Raw genomic sequence first — 25,623 nt, 5'->3', positions numbered from 1 at the left:
TTCACCAGGCCTTCTGGCATATCTTGGAAGTTAAAGTGCAAGTGTGTTCTACAGAAAAAGAGCTCATAAATTAGAATGCTTGATCTTCCTTCCTCCATTATTAAAATTCAGGGTCATGCAATCTCATATTTTTTCAGGTGATCTCTGTCTTTGTGATTAGGAATATGATTGTTTCCATCACCAAACCAACATTTGGCCAGCAGGAATTTCTGAAACATTCCTGATTCTTAGTATGTAAGCCAGCAGCACCAGGGCTTATTGGAGTGTTGTAGTCATGCATAGTCCTGCTGCTCAGGATGGAAGCTTAGGAGATTGTGCCTCACTGCCTCTACCTACCAAGTTTAGTGCATAAGTGTTACCAGAACCTGTTAGTATAAGAACCTTGGAGTTTATACTAGCCAACTAGCTTCAACCATGCTCCAATAAAGGTGGCTGCAATAACAGTAGCTGTATCGAAAGCTTGACAGTTTGCTTAGAAAGCTCCATGTCTCATCCCCAATTCCCACAGCCATTATCTCACCTCCTTTAAGTGGCTTGTGAAGGAGTAAGGGCAAAACCTTTGTTGGGCTGGTTTTTAAGCTGGATTTTATTTTCCTTAAAAAATTGTATTTGTGCATTATGTTAAAACACTTTAGCAAGATGCCACATTTTTCTCTAGGGTGTAACAAATTGCCTTATGTATAGATTATAATGTAAGGATTTTTTTCCAGGACCAATTGGATGCTTTTGTTTGGGGAACATGCCCATTCCTCTGAGGTTTGTGGATCAGCCCACTTGCACGAGACACCCGAATTAGTTTTTAGTAAATTTATCTTTACCTCTTAGCCACACTTCTATTACTCCTTTTAGTGATTCTGCTCTCTGCTGGGACTAGCCCATTAAAGATGCTTAGATGTGAAGGCTGGATTAGATACTGCAGGAAGTTAGACTAGCTGCCCTTTTGCCCTGCAGTTTTGTGGTTCTTATAGTTGCCAGTTTTGGCTCTTTGAGTGAGCTGCATATATTTCTACACAAAGGGCTCCTTTCTCAGTCCTTTTGAATGCATGTAGGCTCTAATGAATGTATGGGGGCTGCGGATGAATGCAGAGAGGCACTTAAGGACTTCCAATGAGTTGAACGGATTATTTGCTAAAATATTAGTGATACAATCCATGCTAACAGAGAGGCATAGCATCAAGCCAGATTCATATCATGCAGAGGCCAGGAATAGGAATTGCATCCTCCTTGGCAACCCGTAGGCGACTTCATTACTGTGCACCATGAATTGTAAAGCTGGAAAGAAAGTGATGGCATTCACTCAAAGTCTCCTTGCACTGAAGCAGGATCCTCTGAATCTATATACATCTTAGACCAGGGGATGTCTAGCGTTTTGGCATTAGGGCTTATAATATTTGTGTAGGTGAGAACATTTTTCACGCAGGGAGCTTTTCAAGCCCCCGTAGCACTACAATGTGGAAAGCTGCACTGCTGAAACCCCTTTTTGTTGTTGTTCAGTCGTTCAGTTGTGTCCGACTCTTCGTGACCCCATGGACCAGAGCACACCAGCCACGCCTATCTTTCACTGCTTCCCGCAGTTTGGCCAAACTCATGTTAGTAGCTTCGAGAACACTGTCCAACCATCTCATCCTCTGTCGTCCCCTTCTCCTTGTGCCCTCAATCTTTCCCAACATCAGGGTCTTTTCTAGAGAGTCTTCTCTTCTCATGAGGTGGCCAAAGTATTGGAGCCTCAGCTTCGGGATCTGTCCTTCCAGTGAGCACTTAGGGCTGATTTCTTTAAGAATGGATAGGTTTGATCTTCTTGCAGTCCATGGGACTCTCAAGAGTCTCCACCAGCACCATAATTCAAAAGCATCAATTCTTCGGCGATCGGCCTTCTTTATGTTCCAGCTCTCACTTCCATACATCACTACTGGGAAAATCATAGCTTTAACTATATGGACCTTTGTCGGCAAGGTGATGTCTCTGCTTTTTAAGGCGCTGTCTAGGTTTGTCATTGCTTTCCTCCCAAGAAGCAGGTGTCTTTTAATTTTGTGACTGCTCTCACCATCTGCAGTGAAACCCCTTTTATGTCACTGCAAATAGTACAATAGCTCTAATGTTCAAAGTTTGGTCTTCCCTGATTTGATGGTGGGCCAGTTTGGATATAATGCTGAATCAAAGTGTTGTGCAGGAGTAGTTCTTCTGAACCAGCATTTCTGCTGCTTACTGTAATGGTGCAAGGCAGGGAGATGAGAAGGTCAGGACTGTGTTGCTGCATTGGTGGGTGTGCTGGATTGGCTGTTTCCCTGTACCATCCTATATATACACCATATTTTTTCATTTATAAGACACCCCCATGTATAAGACACCCCCTATTCTATTTTTGGGGACTCCGATTTAAGAAAATGGGGGGAGATGTATCTGTGTATAAGACGCCCCCAAATTTTTGACATTACTTTTTAAGGAAAAAAACCTAGTCTTATACATGGAAAAATGTGGTATATATATATTTCATTTTACAACAAACTCTTTAAAATCAAGTTGTTACATATATCATATTTTGACTCCCCTCCCCCTCTTTCTGTGGTTCCTTATATTTATAATATTTTTACTGCATTTCCAAATTAAACTTATTTATTATTTAACACATATAATCAATAGTTGTTTAATATCACTGCACGTTTTTACATTAATCCTGCTAATGTCTTAATCTCTTTGCAATATTTTTGTAAACATTCAGTGAACGATTTCCACTCTATATTTAAAACCTTGTCGTCTTGATTTCTTATTCTTCCAGTCAGCTTCGTTATTTCTGCATAGTCCAATAGTTTCTGTTGCCATTCCTCTTTTGCCAGGACGTTTTCTTCCTTCCATCTTTGGGCAAATAACATTCGACCGGCCACAGTCGCATACATAAATTGATTTTTATATTGTTTAGGTATCTCTGGTCCCATAATTCCCCAAAGAAAAGCCTCCGGTTTCTTCATAAAAGTTGTGTCCCTGTACCATCCTGGTCTGCGGCAGCATGTCAGGAGGGTGGCTCTGCCTCACTGTCTCACCATGCTGGTCTCTCATGGTCTTATGGGCACAATCTCAAGCATTCCTTGCACTCACTCTCCCTGCTTTTTAGGCACCCGAGTTCTCCATTACCTCAAACTTGAGGGACTTTGGTAACGTCAAAGTCCAATTAGTGAACAAAGCACAGTTTGATCCTGGCTTGTCTGAGCTAACTACAATTTAAACTAACAAGAGGTCCCTGATTTCAGATGTAACATGGAGCTCTGGTTAATTTAAAATAGAATGTGAAAGCTTTCAATCTGCTGTTCTTGTGAGTGAATGTGTGTGTTTGTGGTGGAGTGAGAGGTCATGAGCCTGCATCTTACTGCAGCTTGTGCATATAATATTAAACTGTGGTTCAGCATTGTGGCCAGATTGGCCCTATATCTGTAGATGTGGGCCTCAAATGAAAGCGGCACCCCTTCCTCCAGTTTTGTGATAAATTTGGCTGACTGGTTTGTTTATTTCTGTAGCACGTCTAGCATTCAAAATGCTTCACAGTGCTTACTGTATTCTTAAAAATCCCACAAGTGTTAAATTCTCTGTTGCTTCTGTTACAGATTCAGGAGCCAAGAGATTGTGAAACGCCCAAGAGTTTATCCATTAGTGACCAGTAATTTGAACCCAGTCCTTCTAGGTCTAAGACTGCATGTCTCCAAACTCTATCTGTCAAACCCACTTTTCTTAGTGCAGATCCTGCCTATCCGATATGTCACGTCTACTTGTGTGAACGTTGATACCTCGTAGGAAGTGGAGGACAGGGGAGACATCTGAAAATCTCAGGGGGAAATGGAAATTCTCACCTCAGTTGGCCGCTTTTGAGGCACAAGATTAAAGCAAGCCATGTAATACTGCACCCCTTCCCCACTTTTCCTCTTTCTACTGGCCCTGATATATGTTTGGTGGCTCTTGTATAACTTAACTCTTAATATGTTTTTATAGAGTGGAACTGTAGTCTTGTTCATGCCATTTTCCAGTGTTTTAGCAAAGCTATTACTGTGAGAAGCAGGAGTTCTGATGCCACTGAAACTGGTTACAGGGAGGAAAAGTTTGTTCCCAGGGTATGCTATATGTTAATACATTTGTAAGAGCAATATGTCATGTTTTCAGCCCTTGCCTCTGAAAAAACACATACCAAGGCACCTAATTCAACATTAATTTATATGTATTAGGAGAGATTGCCCAAATGTATTTGGATAAAAATAATTGAATTTCCAAAAAGCTTTATGGTTAATCGCTCGAATTCTCAGTACACATTTTTATCATCCTTTGTCCCTGGGAACCTTAGGCTTATGGCACATAAACAGAGAAAATACCTTGTATACAGGATTAGTGTTAGATAACTTCGGTGGAAGGGCAATACACTTGGGCTGTGATCCTAGTGGAGCCTGCACTGGAGCAGCTTTGAGAATCAAACTTCCCATGAACATTCTTTCTTTGTCAAAAAGTTTCCTTCCCTCAGGAACTTGCCCCTTTGAGATGAAAATCTAAGGCTTCAGAGCCTGAAAACAAAAAAGGCAAGGGACAGGCCTTTGACTCAGAAACTTCTTGCCAGTATTTGTTATGTGGCTGAAGTTGAATGCTTGCTAGAACTGAGCATTTACTGTATTTGTAACATTTCCCTCCCCCCCCCACTTTTTTAAGGCAGAAAATGAGCTACTATCATTCTGTTTACTTAGGTTTTTGTCTTAAGAAGGAAAAAAAAACCCTTCTTTTTAAAAGTGCCAATAGTATTTGTGAGGCAATCCTGAGAATGTCAGCTTTTGATTTTTAAATTCCTTCAATAGCTGATTTTAAGTTCTTCATTATATAGGCGAGTCTTATATAAATATTGCTGATCCTTGCTGAGAACCCCAAGCTGTCTGAAAGAGAAGCCATAGCAGAGCGCAGAACATGTATTTTGTGTTTAGAAAGCCCAGCTCCAGTTTCTAGATTCTCTGGTTCCATACCAAGCTAGCAGGAGATGTAAAAGTTGTCTGTCTGAGACCCTGAAGAGTCCCTGCGTTGATGATATCTTCTGAAACTTGGCTACTGCTAATTTATTACTTGCCTAGAAAGTAAGAAAGAGAAGGCAGAACGCATACAAAGACACACGCTATAGCCTTGAAAAGTCCATCACTGAATATACCATGATTCCATTTGCGGGTGAAGTGTTATGTCATTTGATTCCTGTTGAGTTGGTACCACTGAAAAATCAGGAAAATGTTGTGGTTTTCCTGGTGAAAGAAGGCAGGCACGACACATTTGCCTTGGAGTTTGCGGGGCTGCTCCCTGGAACAGAGACAATGCAGTAGGATGAGGCTGGGTCAAATTAATTTCCCCCTTGGTTTCTTTGGGCCAGTCCTTGGACTTGACTGGGTCAATAGCCTATACGCAAAAAAATGTAAGATGTCCTTATTTAGGCATGTGCTCGGGAGATTGTGGAGGAAGGTCTGGATTGGTTAGGTGCCACTCAAACTGTATTTGGTCTAGTTATGCTTTTTTTAGTTTTTTAAACATTAATTGGTTTCAGGGAATATTCAACATGTTTGTTTATATGAAATCATCGCTGGGGAGGAGGGTGTTATTACTGGAATTTTATAGTGTAGTTTATTTTCTTCTCTGAGCCACTTAGGAATGGAGTGGTCTTTAACTCTATTTTTAAAAAGAGAAGAAAAAAGAAGGAGCGACGTGTCTCTGAGGTGGAATTCTCTTTTCTCAGGTTCCATGGGTGCCCTATAGTTGCCACTGCGGCAAAGCCTGGCGGACCAGAAGCTCCAGAAACAGTGACGCCGATAGGGGTTTCTGAACTAATTGAGGTATGTCTCTTGGAAATCTTGTCATTCTGGGCATGCTACAAATCCTTGTGTCTGAAAGATAGTGCTTGATCTGTGTGAAACGATTTAATTGGAGGGGTGTATCTGAAGCACCAATAGAATTAGGAAATAGAATTCCCTCTTAAGAATGCAAGCACAGCTTGGTGGGACGATGAGAGGGCCTTCTCACTACTACTTCTTCTTCTCCTCCTCCTTCTCTCCTTCTCCCTCTTTGCTGGTTAGTAGAGATCTTTTTGTTCTGGCAGGATTTTTATGAGCTAAACAAGGTTTAGCTGCTGATTTTGTAATTGTTTGGTACTGTTTTTATGAACCTGTCATTTTATAACCTGTAAGCTGCGCTGAAGTGCGTTTACACTAGAAGGGCGGAATATAAATGTCCTGATAAATAAATGACAGAATGACGGAAACCCCAGTGTTTTTAGAGTCCCATAGCCCTCTTCAAACAAAGTGGGACTGTGTTGGCTGGTTCTACCCCAACTTAGATCCACTGTGGGAAAAGCCCTGGTGGCCATATTTTCACACATACACACAAAAAGGTGCTTTACATGCATGTAGGGGCTTCTGTGTGATTAGTGTCTGAACACTTAAAGGTTTATGTGACACAACCTTGTGTGTACTGGACCCCTCCACTCTCCCTTGCATATGGGAGGTACTGTCAAGGGCTCAGTATTGTGTGATTTTTAAAAAAATGTAGGATTAATATTTGGAAAAACTCATGTTTGAATCCAAAACTGATATTTTATCAAGGAGGAGGGGGCTTTGTCTGTCTGTCTGTCTGTCTGTCTGTCTGTCTGTTAACGAAGGCTGCAATCCTATTCATGCCTTTGATGAGAAGTCCCTTGAACTCAGCAGAACTTCCTTTTGAAGTTCTGGGTAGACACGCAGAGGATTGCACTGTTCAAAGTAAACATTGTAGAACTAAACTATGAGTACTTAATAAATAAACTGAATTTAAAAACTCTTTAAAAACCAAATTAGAAGCTACCTTATCCTAAGTCACTGCTCTATTTCTGTGACTGGTTTCCATCTTCTTCATGGTGGAAATGCCATTACTTAACTGGGTGGTCTCATGCACGTTAACTGTGTTTTGCCACAAAGTCATTCCCTGTCCTCCACTCTTCAACCTCATTATTTCATGACTGTCATATACGCTTGCTGATCTAGCTGTGTAAATTGTATATGTTTTCTTTGTGTATGTGTGAGAAATGGCTAGGGGTATATTCTCACAGTTTAAGGTGCCCAGATTTGCCACAGGGTTTCCTCCTCTTGAGAGGCAGAAATGTAGACACAGACTTGAGATGGTGCAGATAAATTTCGTTAGTTTATTCAGAGGGTTCCACTGCAGAGAAAGACAATGCAGAGTTTTCCATGTTTCTGGCAGCAGTTTGTTTATTTATTTAAATATATATTTTTGTCCTGGTATGGCCTGCATGAGTCAGCTTTCAAATTACCACTACAATTGCATGCATAAGCTTGCAGGTATCTCTACCTATCAGCTTGGAGAATATCAATGACAAAATATCCTTAATTGATTAGCATGTTTTTGAGGAAAAAATGTGCACAATCCAGGTTGACCAAACTACCTTTAAAGTAAGCCAGTTAGAAAGTTGAGAAGCATCTTTCCTAACTGTCTTTATTTGTCCTCTAGCAGCATCTAAGTTCAGTGGTTTTCCTGAAAATGTGTCCTAGATTTTCGACCTGTAAATTTACCACCCAGGATAGTAACTTTAAGAAGAACAACAATAATATATTGTCAACTTGATGCAACCATGAACTTAAAGATAACTTTGATTATAACAGAAAATGTGTGAGTTTACAATATCTTTTTTCAATAAATCATGGTTGATTATTTATAGTGACAAACTAAAATTGAAATTGGTGGTGCCTAAGTCTGCCCCAAGGAATAATTTTATTTAAAATGTATAGGACTCGGTTGTGCACTTGGAGGTTTCCTTCACCCCCATTTTTTAAGGACTTCAGTCATGACTTCAGTATGGATCATGGGACCCGATTGATTATCTATTGACTTTGTACAACCTGGATTTAAATGCAATGGATTCATTGTGTAGTCTCCAGCAAGTCACTATTCCTTGGCCTCAGTTTACCATCCATGAAATGGAAATTCTAATGCCACACATTTCACAGAGTAGTTAGTAGCCAAACGAGGTAAAAGCACATTAGGTTACAGATGGGGAGTAGGATTCATTTATAAACATCTGAGGCAGGAGGGAGATTGTGACCTTTGACCTAGATCTCCAGTTACAATAATATTAGAATGCCCAGATGACAATTAGTAGGAGCCCTCCTGCATACTGTAGGTGCATGCACCTGGATTTAAATCCCTTTCAACAGAGGGCCCTCCACCTTGCTTACTGGGCTCTGGACGCCTTCATGAGATTTTGAATGGTACTGTGAGATCTTCCCAGAACCCAGTAAGCAAGCCTGAGAGCTCAAAAGCTTTTAAGATTCCTGACTTGCACGAGTTTAATTTGCGTGATATCAGCTGGCCAGCCACCGAGTGCATAAAGCTGCGATCGTGCAAGTTGTGATCCTGCTGTAGTCACAAATTGTCCAAGGCAAAGAGAGGAGTGGATATAGGGATTTTTGAACTTTTCATGTGTGGCAACTCTTGAGAACAGGTGGGGGTTTTGCCCGGACACTGAGGTCCAGGTCCGACAGTCTTCTGGCGGTTCCCTCACTGTGAGAAGCAAAGCTACAGGGAACCAGGCAAACGGTCTTCTCGGTAGTGGCGCTCGTCCTGTGGAACGCCCTCCCTTCAGATGTCAAAGAGATAAACAACTACCTGACATTCAGTAGACATCTGAAGGCAGCCCTGTTTAAGGAAGCTTTTAATGTGTGACATTTTAACGTATTTTTAACCTTTGTTGGAAGCCGCCCAGAGTGGCGGGGGAAACCCAGCCAGATGGGCAGGGTACAAATAATAAATTATTATTATATGCATCCAGGGGATGTAAGCAGTTGCTCTTCACTGTAACGCAGCAGTGTCTGCATTGCTTTTGGCAGGATCTTTGTCCCTGGCATTGTTTGCTAACCAAGCTGATTGTGCTGCAGCAAATCTTTAAGGCAGAAAACTGAATTCTGTTGCTGCTGCTAAGCGTGCATATTCTGGGTAGCGTACCCAGTTCATTTGATGTTGGCCTGCTCCAACCTTGCTGCAGGACTCCTGGAATCGAAAAAAGTATATAATGTTTAAATCAGTCCTCCTCATGTTTCCTCCATTCATGTGTGATATGCCGGCTCACCAACCTACAGTGCTTGTTTTTGTATTGTGTTTAGGTCCTGAAGGCAGAGGCTTACCTACCCACAAGAGACCCTTCAGGATCTTTCCTCATGGCCGTAGATCACTGCTTCTCCATTAAGGGTCAAGGCACTGTGATGACGGGAACCATTCTTTCAGGCTGTGTCAGCAATGGAGACAATGTGGAGATTCCTGCCCTCAAGGTGAGTGTATCATTTCTATCTCTAACATCTCCGTAAAAGGGAATGAGAGAAACATGCAGAAGGTAAGACTGTGCTAGCTTCTCCCTCGCTTCTGGTTTCTCTATACATTTCCTATCTTACCTAATGAACCCTGTGTTGGTTTGCTTGTTGGGAACGTAAATAAACCCTTTGGGAAAAACTGTATAGCACCATGCAGCTCTTAACACTGGCATTGTTAAATGGAATCATGAAGAATGTAATTTGCAAGGGAAATGGAAGCCGCTGGCTGGCTTCTTAAAAGGGGGAGGCCCCAGAAACAAGGATATGGGAAACAGTTCAGGCAGCCAAATGGGGCAAAATCTTTGTCTGATTGTAGCAGCAGACAGAAGCGAGAAGAGAACAAATTCAGGGCATGTTTGTAGTCAAGAACATTAAGTGAACATTTTAAAATCTGCTTTCAGCGAGATTATGTGCCTGAGGACTGTGGGTTCAGTCCTTTTTGGAGAAATTATTTGGAAAGACACAGGAAATCACTGGGGAAAATATTTTGACAGGGGAAACAGACAACTTTAATATTCTGCCTGCTTCAGAAAAGGAGGCGAGTATAAGAAAAGTGAATGGCACTGGGAAAGCGAACAGTTAGCTGTTGCAATAAAATGTTATATGGCATCAGCCTGTGAACAAAAGATGAACCAAAGCAGAGTAATTATTTTTCCATATATTTCCAACTGAAAATGTATATGAGCAGCTATTAGCATGGTTAAAAATGTAACATCATACCCTTTGAATATTCAAATGTCATGTTGATGGACATGGAAGAAATGTATATCCTAAAACTGAACTTAAGTGTTTCCATTTATTCAGATGTAAATCTGCTTAGAATGTCACCCTTTGCAATTCAATCCTAAGCATGTTTCCCCAAAAGTGAGTCCCACTCTGTTGTAAGGGATTTACTCCCATTTTAGTGAGTTTGCGATTGCAGCCTTGGACACATTGGAGATCAGCTTAGTATTCATTCCTTCCTTCGTATGTCCTGAATGTTACAGGTGTCTCCGTTTTTGCTTTCCACCACCTCTCTCTGATTATTCTCTCTCAATCTGAGTAATCTGACATTTTGAAAATTGTCTGAAAAAACCTAGTAGTCACCTTTCTGACTTTGGAAGGTTTAGCACTGTCAGTGAATGTGAACCATGTACTGGCATTTTTATTGCTAGACAATAAGAGAGCCATGGCTACAAAACAAGCAAAATGACTATCCTCTTTCCATTAGGGCATCCATTGGTGGAATGGAACATCAGATGTGAGACACAGAATAAATGAATGATAAATGGGGCTTTTCAGATATTGGGTTGAAAATCTTGTACCGTAAACCATTTGATTCTGAAATGCAGTTTTTCAGATAACCCTTTAAATATTTGTCATAAGGAAAACGTCGTTTCATTTGCCTGCATTTTTGCCTAAAACTAGTAAGATTATATGAAAAAGAAGGACAGCATGACTTGTAATGTGAAGAAAGGATTAGATCGAATGGATGAGAGAGGTGTGTGTAGATCCAGTAAATACTCACTTCCATTGTCAATGTGTGAGCTGTGTATAGTACACCTATGATATGGATGAGTTTGATAAATGGACTTGAATTGGTTCCGGTTCTTCCAATCAACATGCTATAATAGGAAAGGGAATTCAAATCCTAGATTTAAATAAAGAGATAGAAAGGCACAAGAACACCGTAAAAAATTAAGCCATCATTTCTTCATTATTAGGTAAGGTTCACTTTTATTAGGTTTAACAGCACCATTAGAAAAATCGAATTGTTATTTAAAAAAATGATTACATTATTATTAGTAGTACAGTCAAACTTTGGGTTGCGATCGCTGCGAGTTAACGTTTTTTTCGGGTTGCGCTCCGTGCCGAACCTGGAAGTACCAGAATGGGTTACTTCCAGGTTTCGGTGCGCGTGCATGCACAGAAGCACTAAATCGTGCTTTGCACATGCGCAGAAGTGCCAAATCATGACCTGCGCGTGCGCAGATGCGGCACTGCGGGTTGTGAACGTGCCTCCCGCACGGATCACGTTTGCAACCCAAGCATCCACTGTACTGATAGTAGTATTTTGCTTGTTGGCTATGCCTGTTCCTTAGTTCAGGAGTGGGGAATCTGTGACCCTCTGAACTACAACTCCCATCATCCTTGACCATTAGCCATGTTGGCTAGGACTGATGGAAGTTGGGGTGCAGCAAAAGCTGGAGGCCCACAGGTTCCCCACCCCTGTTTTAGTTATGTAGAATATAATTTTCGTTAGATGTTCAGCATGCATCCAGCACTTTAGGTTTTTAGATAAGTGTGCGCCTTCACATAGACTGATTACATTGGGTTTCTCACGTATGCTGTATGGAGTGCTAGGCTTGGATACCTGTGAGAGGTTATTCCATTCACAGATCCACAAAGTAACAGAGGAGGCAGATTTTATAACACACTCTGGATCATGACACTCCTTGACCTTTCTTTGCCCTGACCCTTTGCTAACTGAGATTGACAGCTGGTGCCCACTGGGCATTGGGGACATTGCAAAACAGCTGCTTTCCAAATTCAAGGAACCCTCCCAGCAAATAAAGTGGCATCTCGTACCTATTCTGCTAATAGACTTCGACATCTGTGACCGCTTGAACTTGCACAAAGGAGGGACAGAGCAATTAAAAATAAACAGTGACATTCTCGAACGCCCATACTTTCTGATTGAGGTTGAGAACGCCAGCAGCACACAGATTCCTTTACACTGTTGCCTATGTAAATTGCCATCTGGGGTTGATTATTGGAACTGCAACGAGAGAAGTGTGTGTGTGTGTGTGTGTGTGTGTGTGTGTGTTGGCTAAAATGTTTGACGCAGCAAACCATTCTCCAATGAGGCAATTTAATACTATTTGCTCAACAGTACTTGAAATCTATCTTGAAGAGCATGAGCCTAGGATTTGTGCTTTGAAAATGTGGTGATAACACATTTCTGACTGGCCTTTGGGATTACCTTAATGATAATTAAGGTATTTAATTTGCCACATATCCAAGTTAATAAACTGGAGGAGCATACATGATGTGATTTAATAATAAAGTTTTGGAATGAGGATATCAAATATTGTGTTCCCTCCCCCTTTCTTGAGCCTTGGCAAAAAGAAAGAATTTGCCCATTACTCCAGTCATTCAAAAAACTCCTAAGTAGAAAATTGAGTTGTCATCGTTGTCTTTATTTTATAGGCTAGGAAGCAATGTTGTTACAGGAAGCTCCTTTAAAGGTAGATTTGTATGCCTTCAACCGGATTAGTTGAAAGCTATGTTTTCTCTCTTTCTCTCTCCTGCACAGCCCAGTAGGCAATCTGTTGGTGACCTTTCTAATACTTTCTAGGACACATCATAGAATCATAGAATTGTAGAGTTAGAAGGGAACCTGAGGATCATCTAGTTCAATCCCTTGTGATGTAGGAATCTCAACTAAAACATCCTTGGCAGATGGTTATCCAACCTTTGCTTAAAAACCTCCAAGAAAAGAGAGTCCACCTTTCCAGGGACTCTGTTCCACTCTTGAACATCTCTTACTGTCAGAAAGTTCATCCTGATAGATGGGACTTTATTTTCCCAGCATTGTCTTGTTGTGTGTGCTGTTGCTGCTTCTCATAAGAAAGAAGTGGTTAGAGCAGGATACTGATCTGATGCCACGTGGATGCAAAAAGTAAAGAATGGCAGCACTAGATAGTACAAAAGCAAAACTGACAGGTGAATCTTTGAACTCACTGAGTTTGTGGGAGGGGGTTATTGGTTTGATTCTGTTTATATTATGTGTTTTGTGTTCTCATTTTATATTTTTATGTTGTGAACTGTCCTGCGATCTTTGGATGAAGGGCGATATACAAATTTGATAAATAGCAACAACAACAATTGATGCCGGTGAATTACCCACAGTTGCTGTTTATATATATTATTGGCTTATCGATAAAACATGCTAAAGCACAGTCTATATAGAATTGATTTTATGGATGACCTACAATGCTGCATTTACTCAGGCATTGTTGGATGACACCAATATAAATGTTATACCACAACTGTTATGGAAAATGAAAGAAATAATTTATAGCCCATGTAATACAGTAGTTTTAGAAACATCGAAATCCAGCACTAAAACGGTTCTCCTGACCTGGAAGGAACAACTTTCTTTTGTTACATATTAACTCAATAAGCTGCTCAGGTAAAGGAGACAAAACCAAACTGTGTCTTTGAAGTATCTGTAGGCAAGGTCTTGTCACTGCTGCAACCATTTGAACTGAGCCAGGAAACTAATTGGTAGCTACTATAGTTGGGCCAGAATTGATGTACGGTAGTATGTTCAGACCTTCTGGTCCCAGTTAATAATCTAGCTGCTGAATTCTTCACTGGCTGTACTTTCAGAACTGTCTTCAAAGGAAACCCCATGTATAATGGAGCTGAATGTATACACTAGTGGCCAAAATTGTGGAAACCTTTTGGGAAAAGTGTATTTTTGATATCTGAAGTGTATTTTTGGTATCTGAAGAAGTGTGCAAAACAAAATAAAAAATAAATAATTCCTTCCAGTAGCACCGTAGAGACCAATTAAGTTTGTTCTTGGTATGAGCTTTCGTGTGCATGCATATCATATCTGAAGAAGTGTGCATGGAGCAATACCATAAAATTACATATTAGTGGAAAGATAATTTAATGAAGAATGTAATGCAACAGAATTTTTTTCCAATTATCTGTATTCTATTTTAGCCAAATAACCAGAAAAAGGAAGCACAACTTGCTTAGGTTGATATGCAGTAGCTTTCCTTCATTTGAATGTAGCCAATGAGCACGAGTGTTTAGAGAGCCAATCAGGTGTCATACTGTTTTGTGAATGATCCCTTCAGGTCACAGTAGGATTCAGCTATTGATGTTACAGTAACTCAGTGCCGCTGAGACCACTTGTGCCGCCAGTGACAACAGTGGATTCAGAAGGACCCCCAAGCTGCACACCTGCTCCTTTGGTAGGGCGTGCAACCCCTTCCAGAGCAGCTTGATTCCTTAATATTTATTCTTTTTTGTCAGTATATGTAGAGAATTTATATGAAGCTGTATACAAATTAAATAAACATGTGAGAGGATGGGAGAAATGAAGGCTATGGATTGGCACATAATGTAACCAGTTTAGAGATGGGGGCAGGGGGAGTCTGTAGAGACCTTAAGTCCTTCTTTCATGCTTAAAGCAAACACTTTTAGAAGGTATGCTATGACCTTAAGAGAAGTAAGACCATCATAAGTGCCAAAATGTTGTTTTTTAAAAAGTTATCAAATAATAGAGTAGTTGTGAGAAGTAGTCTTCACTGGTAAGAGGGAAACAAATGTTGGAAAGCTGACTTATGTGTAGAGCTCAAAACATTAATTCCAAGAGATTAAAGGCTTTTCTTACGTCTAAGAATTATACTAAACACTACAGATTTACGTACTATAGTTGAATAATAATAATAATAATAATAATAATTATTATTATTCAGAACCACATGTTAGTGAGGGTTGCAGCTCATAGCAGCTGTTTGCAAATTATAATCAAGTGGCTTGGAAAAGCAGTCATGGCCCTCTATGTCTCCTTCTCCTCAACTTTAACTAAAAAATCCCTTAGGATTCTGACTTCTTGGCTCCTGTGCAAGATCGCACACTTTTAAAAGAACATTTGTCCAGAATTACTTTGGTCTGTACATAAGCCTGTTGATGAGGCTGTAGGAGGGAAACCCGCTATAGTCAATTTTATGATAGTTTGATTTTGGTTTACCTTAGTTAAACTGCACCTTTTTCAAAGTGCTTCATATATGTGTGTGTGTGTGTGTGTGTGTGTGTGCGTTACTATGAGCAAATCCATGATGCACTGGAGGCTGTTCAAACTTAATGACAAACATATTCCAGTTCAGAGATGTGCCCATCCTGGCAACCTAATCCAACATGTTTGTGCCAATTTGTTTACTTTCCTCCTGGCAAGCAGTCAGTGTGTGACTCTGTTTCTTCAGAATCGTTGGCATGCAATGTCCTAAGCACTTATTTGTTGGTGCAACAGATCTGAAGATATGGTATAAGTAAAACTTCCTATTTTTTTTAAAGGGGGGTGGGTGGATCTGAAGCTCCTTTTGTTACAAGTGTTTAAAGAATAAGATCGCAGCATTCCAAGAACTTCTCTTGCACAGGACCTGTTGAAATGAATATGTTTCCCCAGATCGCAGCTATGCTCTTGCGCCACTCCCATTTGTTTCAGTAAGGTTTGTTCTGTTCCTTGTGTATTGTGCTCTGTGAGGTTTTCAGATCTCTTGTTTGTGGAAAGTTCATTGGAAGGTTCTGATGCAAGTAGCTCTTTAGAAGCCTCTTTTTATTTTACCCTCATTATTTTGGTATATTTTTCAGCCATTGTTTTGTTGAAATGCTGTGAAGTGGAAGCCAGCTCATCAGATCTATTGGGTGGGAGAAACTAATAGATGAACAGGAGAGCTTAACATCTAGGGAAGAGTAAATTTCACACCTAGTTAAAATTATGAATGCACTTTTAAGTAATTGTTGGTTCATTTCCTTTAATTGCCTCTCAATTTCTGGGTTGAGTTGATCAGATTAGGCCGGGCACATTCTTTACATAAGCAAAGCATGCAGGATTTGATAAGTGATTGGACATAATTTCTTTTCCAGATGAAGATGGTATTCCTTATCTTGGTTTGCGTGACATGCTAAGTCAAGGCTTGGCTTAGTGGAACCGTGTGAGTGTGTGTGCTCCTAGAGACAAGCTCTCTTAGCTCCTCCCTGGTCCATTTTTTGATTCTAAGCTACTTTAAGCCAAGGTTTGCCTTAGCATGTTGTCCTTACCAGGGCTTATGGTTAAGCTTTCTTCTCACTAACCATAAGCTGTATTCAACCTTGTGTACAACTCATGAGCCAGACCTTAGGGGTGAAGTAAAGTGGTTGCAAGCCTGCCTTCAGGAGCTTGCATGGTCTCTCCTGGTATAAGCTGTACCTTTATGTCCCATCATTTGGTGACCAGAGAATTCATCTACAACTTTCCACAACCACGTGACTCACTTTCCCCTCAGCACCGCTTAAAACCTTCTGTGTTAATGAAATCATTGATCACTGTTAAAATAATAATCAAGATATGAAATATATTGTATAACAATACCTGCGTCATCTCGACTTACAACGAAGTGCCCTGCATTTGTCCTGCGTGTGAGATATAAATGAGCCTAAAACGAAACTGAGATTAGCGCTTTGAGCTTTGGGGGAAAGTCGTATCGTTTGTGACTGCTTTGTCCAGCATCTGAACCTTGCAAGTCAGGTACAGTATTTCTTTTCCCATGGATAGTTGTGTCTAAGGGGTGCCCTTGCCTAATTAATGTGATTTAGGAGCGGGGCTGGTTTGAAGGATGTGTTTCACTCAGGGCCAGGTTCAGGTATGGAACGGGAGAGCTACATAATACACATACAGATAGTTTGTTTCTTTTTCTTGGTCAGAGGAGAAGGAAAGAAAGAAAGCCAGAGGGAGCACTGCCAAGCTGAACACAACTAATATGAACCATACGTTGCATCTCCTGTGCTTGTGTATTTAATGTGATCCTTTCAAGCAGGAGAGTGGCCTGGTCACTGCTGTTTTATTAACTCTTCATATGGTAAATTTGAAAACAACTGCGTGTCTTAATTCCAGAGTACCGTATTTGCCTGCTTTTAGCTGCAGTCTGCTTCATAAAACGAATGTGGAGACTCCTTTTTAAAGCAGCTTGATGGCCAGGCTGTCATTAATAAAAGTGGACCATTCTCAAGAACATGCATGTTTTCCTCTTGTTGTTCACACACAGTTTTTCCTAACAAATTTAGATGCCTCCCCTCCCACATATCCATTGGCAAATGGTTGAGTCCTTGTCGGAATACGTTGCACGGATCCGCCATAGGATCCACATTTATTTAATTGTTTAATGAGGTTTTCGGGAACTACTTTTGGTATTACTACGCGCAAAAGCGAAAGCGAAAGTAAGAATGAATAGTTTGGTTCACCAATGAGATTAATCCGCCTTTATTTTATAGTTCCGGTCATGTTCAAAGTTATTAATGAGCGTTAAACTTGCTTCCCGCCTTTTTGGAGGGCAGCAACAGTGATTTTATTGGTTGAGGCATTGATCATGATGTCACGTTTGTTCCTAAATAAAAGGCTGAGGCTCCCCGCTTAGGCAGGGTCATTCAGGATTATTCACGTTCTTTCCGTTTTGCTTTAGTTGGGTTTTAGTTGAAGTCAAGTTTAGTTTAAGGGTAATAGGAGCGGGCTGGATGGGTTGGATGAGTTTTTCCTTTAGTTAGAGTTAGATCGCGGAAGATCATTCGGTTTAGCTTTAGTTAGGTTTCTTTTAGGTTTAGCCTAGGGCTAGGCTTGCGGAAGATATTTCGGTTTTAGTATTATTTAGTTAGCCTCGCGGAAGATTGGGCGTGCAGGGACTTTGAGCTTAGGAGAACTTAGCTTAGGGGACGAGCCTACGCGGGTTCTGCCAAAGCCACTAAAGATATAACCGGTGTCTGTCTTTCTTTGGGGTAAAAGGGGGAGTAAAAGGTTTAAAGTAATTTTTTTATTTTCCTTGAGTTAATCTACCTATTCAGATTCAGGGTATCTTCTATTTCTCGAGGCAATATTTTGGTTAGAAGGCAAATAAGAACTCATGCACCTTCGGAGTCATTACCCGGCTTACTCAGTTTCCTTCGGATTGTGAGACTTGGCTGGCGCCCGTGCTCAAAAGCACGCGGAACGCTGGCCGCTTTCCCCGCTACTGGTACCTCGTGCATGAGCAGTCCAAGTTTGTGCACGAGGAGCTCCAGCACTCAAACCCCGACAGGTCCTGTTACAGCAAACTGCAAGGAAAGTGATCCTAATTACAAAGAAGTTTGTTTCATGCACAAGTAAGAGCAGTGTGCAGACAGAGAGGCTTCCAAAATTATCTCCTGCCAAATTTATCTTTGATTTAACAGTTCCAATTTTATTATCCCTGTTTAGGAAGTGGCACTACTGTGCTTAGTCTCCACCATTCTTTGGGCATTGATATCTGGAATTTGAAAAGATTGCTGCCCATGCATTGCATGCCCTTCTGTTCTTTTCTCTTTGCTTTGCATTTGCTTAAGCGCAAGTAACTGGGTTTTATTTATTTATTTATTTAGTGTGTCCCCCTTCCCCCGAGCATGTGATCTTGCACAATATTGCACCAGCATTCATTTTAATTGATTGAAAGATCCCAATGCCTTAGTTTCTATATTAGTTCAGATTCTAATGACCAACATTCACTGTTATTTTAAGGGTGCAAACACAGTTCATTTTTTAAATAGGAAGCATTTGGGTGAATCATTCCATTCTAAATGGTAATGTTCTGCCTCTACTGTCCAGAGATGATATGGCTCTGAATACCAGTTTGTGGGACTCACTGAAGAGCAGAGTGCTGTTGCTTCCTACAAGCTTGCCACTGTGTGAACAGGGAGCTGGGCTAGATGGTTCATGGTTTCATTATATTATTTTTGTTTTAATATAAAAAGATGATTCCAGCGATGGAGTGAGGAGTGACTTAATTGTGCATGGTGCCACCATTTAAATAGAGAATATTGTGCAGAACAGTGGTTTGGATCTGTTATACTTCTTTGACAGTAGTGGGACACACTGCTCTCCTTCCCATATGTATTCTTTGCATGTTTGAACACTTTTTACAACATGGGAATTGGTGCCTTTCAAGTGGTAATGTTCAGCCTTCCACTGTCTTGACTCAGATTCACAATGCAGTTAATCTTCCCTTATGTGTCCCCCCAGGCCCTGGCCAGTTAGTGCTATTTGGACATGAGCCAGTACCTCTCTTCCTAACACTACCCTATTCCTAGATTTGCAGCATCACACAGGGCATAAGTATCCTGGACAGGAGTTTCCAAGGCTCACCCCAAAACCTATATGTAGAAGAAGGACTTGGTCTTGGAGGCTTGTGCAGTATTAATGAAGGGGGCTTCTGAGCATGTGCAGTATCCCATCCTTAAAGGAAAATGTGCAGAAGATGTTTGTCCTTGAGCTCCAGGACTTCTACTTAAAAACTAAACACTAGAGAAGGAGGGGGCACTGAGACAGAGTCTCAGAAAGCAAGTTCTTCACTGTGGGAAAAGTTGGATTTCATTCAGGGATTTTACATCTCTGATTAGAAGTCTTACAATATCATGGAGAGTCATAGACCACTCTTTTATCAGTATGTTTGCAAACCTTTGGTATCACCAGAGATTTGCAATCATTTGAGAATTTTATATCTATCAGTTTCAAAGGCCTACTCTCAAACCTAGCAGAAATCCAACGCTTTCCCAAATAATAGTGGGGAAAAGCTTTAAATACAGAAATATCTGAACTGCTGAATGTGTACTAAAGAAATCATAGGCTGCTACTCCCTGTGAGAGGAGGCCACGGTATGCACAATGAGATTATAACATTATATAGGATTGTGCTGTTGGTTGATCATATTGGTTTTAGTCAATAACTGACGATTGAAGCACAAACCCCCCTTTTACTGTGTTTTTTTTTAATCATCCATGCATGTGTTATATCATCTTAAAGGCATTCCTTCCTATATGAGAGAAAATGGGCAATGCCTTTTTTAAGAGGGTCATTGTCATCTGCCGTTTTTTGCATTTTAGCAACATTGGTTAAAATAATTTCATGGCCAGTTAAATCTGGTGCCCAATTAATTAGCAGACAGCTTTTAAAAACTGATGGAATTTGCACCCAAAATTACAGAAAAAGCAACAGCTAGAAATAAAATCTGTAATTACTATTCCAGTGTGTGTGTGTGTGTGTGTGTGTGTGTGAACGTGAACGCAAGGATCCAAAGAGTGAGTTAGATGTGCCCAGGGGCATGGGGATATCCAGTAGTATTTTTGAAGGGGGGGGGGAATTAATACCAGGCCTCTGTTCTATAACACAATGTATTATTGAAAGCTTTTTAATAGCAGTTTTTCATGTGGCATGGAAGAACCATTGTTCAAAAAATTACTTGCGTACAGACAAGTTATTACATGGTTGTGATAGATGCTGGTGCCGTAACTCTTCCAAAGTTGATATTTATTCAGTGCATTAAGATATGACTATATATGGTGGGTTAATGCAACAATGAATATGGTTTGGGGTTGTGTCTAATGCTAGTAACATTCAGGATTGAAATTGTGGAACCCAAGTTACTCTTATCCATTAATTTCATTGTGTCTGAGTAGCACCAGCATTAGATACAACCCTTGGAAATTACTGTTACTTCTCTAGTTGCATTATGGTTATAGCTGAAATAAATACTGGCAAATTTTCTAATTTTGATAGTGAGTTTGAGTAATTTTGAATTAAAAATTTAACTTTTGATTTTGTGAAATGTTAACCTGAAAATTAGCGTGTGAATGCTTTAATTAATTAGCATCTCTTGATTGTTTGATAGGCTTCAAATGTGAACTTGCATGAGCTGTCAACTGTCAAATTATTTTTCTGTTTTAACAAACTAGAATAATAATTATTAATATACCTTTGCATATCAGTTATCAGCTGTGGGTTATCAAATATTAAAACCCAATACTAGTGGGGCTCAAATACAGACATAAATTCTCCAGGTTATTTGAACATGCAGAGAATATGTGGAGAAGATTCATTATCATAATTTGCAAATGATTTTTTTTAAGGGAAAAGCATTATATGATCATATAAAAGCACATTTAAAGTTTTATGTGAATCACATATTTTGGAGCAATATCAAAAGGAAGGAAGAAAAGAAATTAAATTCCACATTTTATCAGTAAAAAAATGATATTAAAAAATGATAAGTTTGTAAACAATGTCTTCATTTTGTTCTAGTGCTTTAGTGTACAACACAAAGCCTATGTTTCTATTCTTTGGATAATCTTTGTTAAACATTTTGCAGAAAGACAAGGAAACCATGAACACTTGGTATAGATAGTGTTAATATTCAATAAATATGGATAAAAGATTCAAGAGCAGACACATATCCAATACCTGGCTGTGAAGAAGACCATTCTCTCTGATTGGTTTTAACCTCTGCAATATTTTTATGCCACATCTGGTTTGTTCCATGTTACCTGCTGGGTTACCAGGCTAAGGTTAATTAAGTTGTCCCTTTGAAGCCCTTCTGCTGTGCAGTAGTACACTCTTTAGAAGAGGTGGGGCAGACTGTTTCAGTAAATGTTTTCTCCTTGAGAACTATAATCTGTTGGTTTGATTTGAACTGAAGCTGTGACATGGAGTTATCTAGTGAAACTTTCAATCAAGACTCATTGATGTTCTGCTAATGGAACAATACTTGGATGATTTGAAATAGCATATTATGTATTGAGAGCATTGAATAAATGGTAGCCAACCATTTTAATATACGGGTACTTCTTTCTTAGTCTAGTAACATGGTTTGCTACCATTTTGTTCCATGCCCATAAACTATAACCCACAAAAGTATTTGCATTTGACTAGGATGTCAGGTTCACATCCTAGTATCGCTATAATATCCTGGCCCCAACCAAAGATCATAGCCAGCACTTGGAATTGTGCTTGGAAGTGGACTGGTGGAAGTCAGTGAAAATAAATGAATATTGTATTTCTGAGCACAGTTCAAAGTGTTGGTGCTGACCTTTAAGGCCCTAAATGGCCCCGGTCCAGTGTACCTGAAGGAGCTTCTCCACTCCCTTTGTTCAGCCCGGACACTGAGGTCCAGCTCAGAGGGCCTTCTGGCGGTTTCCTCATTGCAAGAAGCAAGGTTACAGGGAACCAGGCAGAGGGCCTTCTCGGTAGTGGCGCCCGCTCTGTGGAACACTCTCCCACCAGATGTCAAGGAAACAAACAACTACAGTGGTACCTCTGGTTACATACTTAATTCTTTGCAGAGGTCCGTTCTTAACCTGAAACTGTTCTTAACCTGAAGCACCACTTTAGCTAATGGGACCTCCCGCTGCTGCTGCGCCACCAGAGCACGATTTCTGTTCTTATCCTGAAGCAAAGTTCTTAACCTGAAGCATTATTTCTGGGTTAGCGGGGTATGTAAACTGAAGCGTATGTAACTTGAAGTGTATGTAACCTGATGCGTATGTAACCTGAAGCGTATATAACCCGAGGTACCACTGTATCTGACTTTAAGAAGACATCTGAAGGCAGCCCTGTTTAGGGAAGTTTTTAATGTTTGATGTTTTATCGTGTTTTTAATCTGTTGGGAGCCTCCCAGAGTGGCTGGGGAGGCCCAGCCAGATGGGCGGAGTATTATTATTATTATTATTATTATTATTATTATTATTATTATTATTATTAAAGGTGCACACTCCATAAAAAGGCCCAGCCATAAATCTCCTTAGCCCATGCTATTTTTCAGGGGGTGCTCAAGAGTATGCAGTACTAGCACCTCTTTTTTGTTGTTAAAATGTGTGGCACTTACTGTAACAACTTCATGGTGAGTACTGGCACCTATTTGTCTAGAAAAAAAGCTCTGCCCTTAGCTCCTGTGTTTTGCATCATTGATCATGAGTGATGGCAGCCTAGCCCAGTGGACAGTGTGGGATCCACCAGTGACCCCCTAAACCCACTGCAGACAGACATAGCAATGGTTATTAGGTGTGATAGCTAAATGAAGACCTCATGCTCAGGAGCATGTGTGCGTGAGTACCATTATCTGTGAGGGCGGGGCTGCACTGGGAGATGCCACTTTTGGAAACAGCGGAATAATTTTTGATCTAATTCAGTGTGACATTTCTTATAATCGTACATAACAGAAAAGATAGCAAATGCAGGTTTGCAGTGAGGTGCTCACTTGGTTTTCTGTAGGGAGTAAGAATGGTGTAATGTCAGCATGTGATGTGAAAGCCAGTTCTCTATTCTAGCTGAGTTTCTGTCTCTTTACGGATACAAGTCAGCTAAGATCAGGGCATGGCTCACTTAAAGGTCCTAGCCACCAGTTGAAAATCAGGAGTCTTTTTCCATCAGAGGCCTGCTTCTAATTTTATTTATTCCACAGAAATTTGTTTTGTAAGTGATTTGGAAAAAATAATAATACTGTGGTGGTCACATGATCATTTCATGAAGTCATTTTAAAGGTGTGAAACCATGAAGTTGCTTGAGTTTATACCTTCATTGCAGCTCCCTTCAGTTAAGGTTTGTTTATACAAGCAGCTATTATGAGATAACCAGCTATTAACTCATTTCAATCTGGTGTTTTGTTCAGTGATTAAGGGGTTATTTAGAGATAACCTAGTCAATCACCAAATAACCCTTTAATCAACTTAAAAACCAGCAGAAAGAGGGGAGTATAAATATACAGTATAAGAGAGCAAAAATATGAGAAGTTATAACATGAAGGCTTGTGTAAGCTAACAAAATAAGTTTATATTGAATTCCATAGCAAAAATGGAAGCTAGTTTAAGGAAGAATCAAGAGAAATATGAATAAAATGGAAAGCAAGAGAAATAAGATGAGATGAAGTCTAAGGTTCTCAGTTAGTTGCTCATGAGTAAGCAGCCAGAACTCCGCTGTTTGCTTTAAAGATTTTATTGTGCAAACTATATACAGTGCAGAGCTAAAAAGTTCATGTCTGTATCAAGCGGTGTCAGAATCCGGGAATGGCCCCTTCCGGTTCTGACCCCAACAAAAGAGTTTCGGTATCCGAAAACCACACCTTCCATCCTTTCTTTTCACCCCATGACGTCTTTGGGGCGACGGAAATTGCGTAATAATAATAATAATAATAATAATAATAATATTTATTATTTATATCCCGCCCATCTGGCTGGATTTCCCCAGCCACTCTGGGCGGCTTCCAACAAAAATCAAAATACATTAAAATATCACACATTAAAAGCTTCCCTAAACAGGGCTGCCTTCAGATGTATCGCCCTCGGGACTGTGGGAGTGCTGGGCCTCTCTTGCATCCCCAGAGCCTCCACTCCCTTTCCCCTGTGAACTCTGCCCCTCCTCACTGGATGTCTCGCCGCTCTTTTCGCTACCAGAGGTGCTGCTGCTGGCAAGGTGGGACTGGGGCTCTCTGTAGCATCCGGAGTGCCCTTCCACCCCCTTGCGCTGCATAGGGGACAGTTCCCTGATATGAAGAATTCAAGTTCAAATACAACAGTTAGGTAGATCCCATAAAAGGAGATTGCAAGAATCAACTCTAGGTAGTGTAAGAGAATTGAGCAAGATTTTTGTGGTATCAAAAGGAATGGCAGCTTGGGGAATGTTTAACAGTTGGTAATGACTAAGATTTAACTGTAATTTCAGTCAAAGAGAATTTCCAAATTATGAACTTGTGATGAACTTGTGAAGAGAGGACAAATGGGAAGGGTCAGAAAGAGAACTATGAGGGACAAATCAAAAGTTAAGTTTATATGATTTTTAAAAAAACCCGAAGGGTTCTGCGACGAGACAGTTGTAAAACAGGTGGATATATTAAGTAATGAAAAAAGACAAGCCTGTGCTGGAGAGATACAGTTGTAGATTATAGGCATTAAAATAATTGACATTAAACTAACAAAGAGTGGGAGGCAAAGGAAGAAAACAAAAAAGGGCAAGAACAGAATCTATTGGAACGCCATTCCAAGAGACATCATTAACAGAAACAATAAAATAACATATTTTGTTTTATATGGCTCTGCCATCAGTAGATCTCCATTTTTATTTCCCAGCTCTGTTGACTCTGAAGCTTCCTAATTCAATTTAGGATTAGTCTTTTATTTCTTGCCTTGTGGTAGGTCTCATTGTAAAATGTGAACAACATTGATCCTCCTTGACAACTTGGTCTGTGATTTAAGTATTTTAGTATTGGTGAGATGCAACGATACTAAAGAAATAATAACTTTTATGGTTGTGTCGTAAAACATGTCTGCATTTTGTTTTGTTGTAATATTTTTTACTTTGGAAAAGGGCACTAAAGAGAAATTGGAAGAGAAAATAGGTTTATGTTTCATTGTTGTTACTACTTCCGAATATTTTCCACAGTATTAAAATCTTACTCAGATTGCTGTACAAATAGGAGGAGAATTTCCCCACCACACGACAAAGTCAGTCAGTTTTAAAGTGAATTGCAGAAATATGAACCTAGAAGAGATAGTTTTATCACACCGACCCCTCACAATCAGCTATTTACCAGATTACTTTGTCTAAATCTCTGTTAAAATAGGAGTAGTGTGCTACAAGCACATGATTGAATAAAGTGCCTGCAGTTCAGATTGCACCAAATGATTCAAAACATAGTACTGTATATTCTGGCATATAAGACTACTTTTTAATCCAGGAAAATCT

General features: G+C 40.1%; 1 protein-coding gene across 2 annotated transcripts in view; it reads left to right on the top strand.

Annotated features, from left to right (window-relative positions):
- EEFSEC (eukaryotic elongation factor, selenocysteine-tRNA specific) overlaps nucleotides 1–25,623 on the top strand; it is a 164,466-nt gene that overhangs the window by 52,676 nt on the left and 86,167 nt on the right. For both annotated transcript variants that reach the window (XM_033141034.1, XM_033141035.1), the window contains exons 4-5: nucleotides 5,738–5,834; nucleotides 9,150–9,314. In XM_033141034.1, the coding sequence (XP_032996925.1) occupies nucleotides 5,738–5,834; nucleotides 9,150–9,314 (262 nt within the window). The remainder of the gene's footprint in view (nucleotides 1–5,737; nucleotides 5,835–9,149; nucleotides 9,315–25,623) is intronic.

Source organism: Lacerta agilis, chromosome 2 (assembly GCF_009819535.1).
Source record: "Lacerta agilis isolate rLacAgi1 chromosome 2, rLacAgi1.pri, whole genome shotgun sequence".
Taxonomy (NCBI): Eukaryota; Metazoa; Chordata; class Lepidosauria; order Squamata; family Lacertidae; genus Lacerta; species Lacerta agilis.
This window is presented reverse-complemented; position numbering and strand designations above follow the sequence as displayed.